This window comes from Cibotium barometz, chromosome 12, assembly GCF_041138505.1.
Source record: "Cibotium barometz isolate CiBa-2024 chromosome 12, ASM4113850v1, whole genome shotgun sequence".
NCBI lineage: Eukaryota > Viridiplantae > Streptophyta > Polypodiopsida > Cyatheales > Cibotiaceae > Cibotium > Cibotium barometz.
In genome coordinates this window covers 43,385,703-43,392,049 of record NC_141057.1, presented here as the reverse complement: position 1 = coordinate 43,392,049, position 6,347 = coordinate 43,385,703, and the positions used below count along the sequence as shown (strand labels likewise).

The following is a 6,347-nucleotide window of genomic DNA, read 5'->3' as shown; positions in this document are numbered from 1 at the left end:
CCATATTCATTTGTCCTATTCTAGGTTAACAAGCTCATCTTTTCTATACTTGAGTTTTTACTAAAGCCTTAATCCAAGGAAAGCCAAACATTCCCTTTAAAAGTTTACATCGCTTTTCCCGACCATTTACTTTCCTCTTCTTCTACCCATTTACCAATGCTTTAAGAACAGCCCATTTCACATCTTTTTTCCAAAATCCTGGTTAAATTTTATCCAACCTTTAAATAAATGCATGCACATTACACCTTTTGAGAAAACCTTAAAAGCTTTTTGGTAGGAGAAACCAATTGCAGTCTATGATTATCATTAATTAGTTGGTTTGATGTAAAATGATTCTTTCATGCACTTATGTAAAAAACCAATTGCCATCTATGATCATCATTATTTAGTTGGTTTCACGTAAAATGGTTCTTTCATGCACTATTATGAGCCAATTTTTGAAACATGGAGTTCCATCAGAGCAGAAAACACATGTGCTTGCCACCCAAGCTCCAGCATATCCAAAGAAAACATTCGACTGCAATTGTGGAGGGAAACCCACTCAGCTTAAAGAATGACCTACCACACTTAGTAACACCTCATACCACTGCCTTAAACCTCAACCAAAATTGAAAACAAAAACAAAACATAACCAAGATAGCACCCACACAAAAACGTTCTGTTGTTACCATTCAAATAACCACCAGATGCACTTGTCAATTGGCCTTGCCTCTAGCCTAGATCTGGGTAGCAACTTCCCACTTTCGCTTGTCACACGACAGTTCTGAAAAAAAGGTTCTGTCCAGAAAACTTATTTAAGTGGGAATGATTGTTGCCTAAGAAGAAAATGAACTCAAACTCATTGAGTACAAGATTTAGCTTATTTTCAGGCATTGACCATGCTGTTCAGCGGCCAGCCGAGAATATACATCACCCAGATAAAAAAAAGTTCCTCTCGGCTGTAACTTCCTCTCAGCTGTCCAAAAAGCCTCCACCACTGCATGCCAATGGCAACTTTGTACAAGAAATCCCAAGCCACCACCTGAGAATCTCCCATCTTTACACACCTCCAATCGTTTGTTCTCCATACCACCATAGCTATTATTATAGCATGCAGATGAAGGCCCTGAATCGATAGAAAAAAGCAAGCATGCAGCCCCGTGCTTCTTGCATTGTTAACCTGCTAATGACCTCCCGTATGCATTTTAGTTCCCACCAAATGTCAAAATTTCAAATCACCAACTTGACATAAACTACACTGTTGATATTGTTGCCAGACAATTCAGCATCAAAATAACTCCCACTTTCGGCATCCAAACTTAGTCTTGATGCCCCCCTTCTCCCACAGCTGTAGCTGATTTATATCCTTTCTTTGATTTGATTCCTGGGGAGCTTCACACCCTAGAACTTCAAAAGGTATACTGCACAATTTTACCTATTTTCAGTTGTAATGACGCTACTTTACCATCTTCCAAAGTATGACACCAGAATAATAAGTCATGTTCTCAGCCACGCCCAAACATCCACTCCCACCACATAGTTGAATACTCCAGCTCTCCAGCAGCATGTGAACACAACATACATACCATATCAGGCAATTCCCACTACCACCTTAAGTAGTCAAACCAACCATAAATACCACCCATTCTGTACTTCCAACTCTGATGTTCTGAACCGCACTTGAATATTTAGCTCCTCACCAAGGCATGGGAGCACAATCATTCTCAATGCAAAAGCATGTGAGCACAACTATTGTAATGTGGTCTTGCCCGCCAAGATTTGGTCAACCAATGCTTGTGGCAGACTTCCATTTGACTGCATCCAGCAGGAAAATAAACCATTCAAAAAAAGCTCTAAATCTTAAGTTGCCCTGTGCTAAACTGTAACAAGACAGTTAAATCAAATAAAATAGCTTTGGCTTATCTTTGGTCCAATTGGGATGCTTACCTGAAAATGCCGCATATGAAGTATTGGCTCACAACCTAGGTCGGCGACTGAAATCCCAGCTATATTGCTTGTGTCAAATCTCTGAGCTTGTTGCAAATCGAGTACATGTTCCATCGGTGTGGCCACAAGGCGGCAAACTCTGAATAGAGCATCCAGAGAGTTCATCTATAACAGCATGCACAAGTCAAATTTCAACCAAGAACACACTTCAAATAACCTCTCCAACTGTCAATTATCCCTTTCTTTGAAGAACTAAATCAAATAAAATGCAGATATCTTCTTGGACTTTACCTTCATGTAGGGGCATGAAGCACACCCACCACTAACAGAACAACCTTCGCCGGATGAAACTCCAGGAACAATGGAAAGTTTTGAAAGACTGCTTTCTAGTAATGAATTCGAAGGTACTGCAGCTATGGCATCTGAGGAGACAGGGAATACAATTTCAACCTCAACCTTGCCTTCCTTGCCTTTTGATCTCCCATCAATCAATAATTTCCGAACTGTTCCGACAATTGCCGTGACCATACCTGCCTCTGTACCCAAAATAAACTGAAGCCTGTCATTGAAATTTCGGTTTACTGCCTCCTGCACATGGCAAGTTATGAAGTCTAAAATATTCTGCGTAGAGCCCACAACTCCCATGCCTCTCTGCTTGGCCTCCATGGCTAGTGCAAACATTTCACCAGGTACCTCAAAGTGAGCAGTCAAGAAAGCATCACAGTAAGCTTTCCGAACCCTGGAAACAACGTCATGCCCAAACAGATCATGCACAATGCAGGCTCCATCCTGTACATCGAGAAAAGAAATAGAACTGTTATTCACAGGATTAAAAGAGTGTTCATGCGTGAGAGAGAGAGACACACCAAAAGTGCACTTACATGATAGTAATGCAGCCTAGGTAAAAGAGAGAGTATTGATTGCTTATTGTGCAAAGGATGTACTGCGGCAATGTCTTCATCTGACATATTTGCCATCTGTCGGAACATCTCTGCTAGATTTGCGCCCATATAAGAGTCTGGGCCGTACCATACGGTAACATCGGGAACCTGTGCAAATGCCTGGCCACAACAGGGAAAACCATGTAGATTAACTTTCACTTAGGTTAAAGGGTTAACTCACTTATGTTAATGGGATTTAAGATTGCAACAGGCTGCAGTTGGAAAGGTTCTAGAAGTAGAAAATGTACCTGCAAAACAGTCTGCACAACGTTCGAAGAAGTGCAAGTAATGGTGGGTACAATGGCATGTGCTCTAGCCTTAGTCTCTAAAGATGTATTGATATAGATGACATGAAGAGCAGGGGCATTTCCAGATGCCTCTTCAAGAAACTTTAAATATTTGTTGTTTTCTGCAGCTTCAGCCAAGGAGCAGCCGATATGTTCACTGGACATGCGGTAGACATCAACCTGATCCAAAGAACCAGTGCAATGTTTGTAGCTATAGACAGGAGAGAAGGGAAATTAAATCTATCAATTAAGGATGCTTTGAGGATGAAGAGTTACTTGTTCATGGCCGGCTCTGTCTAGTATGGCACGCACATTCTCCGACATGAAGTCTACACCCAGAACTGCGATGTGCTTACAGCCAGCATCTGACATCTTGACAGCTCGGTCTGCCATTACCAAAGAGTCAGAGATATGGATATGTGGCCAGGCCTCTTTGGCAGCAGCAAGAACTCCTTGCACTTCAGGATCCATGTAAAAATGTGCGACAACACCGATTTTCTTCTGCTGTAAAACTTCAGCCAATTCTTGTACTTTTGACCGATCTGGTAGCAAATATTTTATCTGCCAAACAAGAAAAGGAAAGGGAAGTTATATCATCACTTGCTAGAAGAATCAGTTCAAAAAATCCACCCTTCACCTACCTGTAGGCTCCATGAGTGCAATCTCTGTCCCATTACCATGAACCATTAGAGGATCCATCTCTAAGGAAGCACTAACTTACATGCAACGTGTGGCCTTGTATGTAACACACAGCTTTCAGAACATGAATGACCCACTTTAAGCCAAACATTCAAAATGTTTAAGAGCACTCCCAGGCTCACAGGCCATGTGGGCCACTTCTAAGATTTCACCTCCCGGCAAAACAATGCATTCAAACTACTAACTTCAAGAGAGTAATCACATATGCAACCATCAGCTAGAATGTACACCGGTTGTCGTTAGCCAGACCTGGTAGTGCTAATTGTTTTGCTATGTGAATTGCCAAACAGGACGTGAGCACAAGCTCAAGATACAAGGATAGTGAATGGACACCTTGTGCAGTGCTCACCAAGTTCACAGACAGGAATCTAGGAGGCAACGATAATCTTGAGAAAAAGAGGGAGAGAGAAAGTACTATTAAAGCATGGATTCCTTACCTATATGGACTCAAATTTTGTGAAAGCCATCAACACATCCTCCAATCCCCTAGCCCAAGTTATGACCAGGTGTAAAGACTCAATATCTTAAATCCCCAACCTTACTCCAACATGGCACTTAAAAAACTACAACAGACAACCATCATCTAAGTATATTACCTTGGACCCCCCTCTTCTTTCTGTCTTTCTCCCTGGACTCAACAAGGCTGGCTAGTCTCAGCAAACTGGTCAAGGATCTGATCTATAATCTTGGAGTGCATGGCATGCAGAGATGTGTCCATATTAAGAGCTACTATCTGGCATATCAGTAACTCACAGGAGCTATTCCGGCCAGATTAAAGTAAGGCACCAGGCTATAACCTTACCTTCTCCTTTATTCTATAGGACAGGCTCAACAAGACAAATTGATAAACATGAAATGAAGAACCAGTCTAACTTCCTTGAGTGGATATGCAGGTGCATCCCCAGGTGGACGATTTTGACTGGAGAATAACTTCTTCCTAGGACTTTCGAGAATGGAACTAGGCAGTCCATTCTCCTATTTTTCACATGTGTACAGCTTGCCCCAATGGCAGTTCACAGATCAAAGGACGACAAAGTGCAGCACATTCTCCTTATTATGACAACCCCATTAAGCCATTTCACACAAGGCAACTAAACATCTTCATCAGAACAAAACCTCTTTGTATAAATCAGCACAAAACCTGCTTATATAAGACAAGGCGCCTGTAATAATTATCCCCTGGAATGTGAAAGTAAACAACACTATAGCATTGACATCCACACTAAAACAAGGAAACGTAAGAAATTGGCACCTGTGATAACGCAAAGCTCCCTTGAGCAGACATTTTGTCTGCAGAAAGAAGCAAGGAAGGGAAGAGATCAAAGGCCCTCCTGCCTTCTGCCTTGGCGAGCTCCATCTCCGTCCGTTTCTGCATAGTGAGCAGCACGTTGTACCACGCGTTGGCCCTGGAAGCAGTAAACCCTAACCCTAATCCGGCCACGCTGTCCAACGAAATGTCTATCACCTCCTGCGGCCAAGCCATGTCTAGGGCTTGGATAAGGACGCCACAGAAACCCTTCGTTATCTCAGAATCACTATCTGCTTCGAAATGCATTCTGCCGTCTTGCCTTAACTCAGCCGTGATCCATACCTGCGCTGTGCACCCCATCACACGATTCTCTGTGATGCGCTGTGACTCCGAAAGCGGAGGAAGCCAGGCGCCATAGCTGAGGAGCCTTGCAGTGCGTTCTCTTGCATCAGCGATGGATTTTAGGTCAGAAATCAAGTTCACCAATCTGTCTTTCGGGGTGGCATCACTCTGCAGATCCGGATATGGAGCTTGCGGGACCGTGTCGAGGGCACAAAGGGGAGTTCTGAGGGCTCTGAGGTTTCTACTGCGGGGCAGAAACTTGCCTAGGGTTAGGGTTAGGGTTAGGGTTAGGGCTACGGTTGGCTGAGAGCAATTGAGGCTTTGCCGGGGTTTGCTGTGGAGGAAGAGGGGGTAACTACTGGCCAAGGAAGTGGCAGCGCCGGGAACCTCTCTCACGATGGGAGGAGGGGTGGAAACAGAGGAGGCCACGGCCATGGAGCAAGCTGCTTGAGGAATCCCTTCTGTGTTACAGATACTCGTTTCTGTGATGCAGATACTCGTTTCTGTGGTGATGACAAAAACAATGGTGAAAACCACAATGTTGAAATGCTTATCAAAATGGAACCTTCCTCAAGGCCTTCTATAAGGCGGCGGTCCTCCCTTCGAGACTTTGTGAACACGCTTGGGGCCATCTAAGGTGCCCTTCCTATCTACTTCTTGTCTCTAAAACTGGTTGTTCACATGCGCATTCTGTCGCACCATCTAATTTGCCCTTTCTCGGCTCGGTGGCTCTCGTAGTATTTGATGACATGGCTCTTGGCGAAGTTTTAGATGTGTTGCTGCCATGTGGTTCTGTAAGGATTCATATAGGGGTTTGACAAAGTCGCATGCGGTTCTGCAACAACGATCGATATAGGGGTTTGACAAAGTTGCATGTGGTTCTGTAACGATCGATACAGGGGT

At 43.6% G+C, this 6,347-nt stretch overlaps 1 protein-coding gene across 1 annotated transcript; it reads right to left on the bottom strand.

Annotated features, from left to right (window-relative positions):
- Positions 1-637: 637 nt before the first annotated feature.
- On the bottom strand, positions 638-5,988 carry LOC147633445 (quinolinate synthase, chloroplastic-like). The gene is made up of 7 exons (XM_086806524.1): positions 5,106-5,988; positions 3,431-3,715; positions 3,116-3,334; positions 2,808-2,987; positions 2,218-2,715; positions 1,927-2,091; positions 638-1,794 (listed from the first exon to the last, which is right to left on the bottom strand). Exons 1-7 carry the CDS (start codon positions 5,877-5,879, stop codon positions 1,729-1,731), a joined length of 2,187 nt encoding a protein of 728 aa, XP_086662650.1. The 5' UTR covers positions 5,880-5,988; the 3' UTR covers positions 638-1,728.
- Positions 5,989-6,347: the final 359 nt, after the last annotated feature.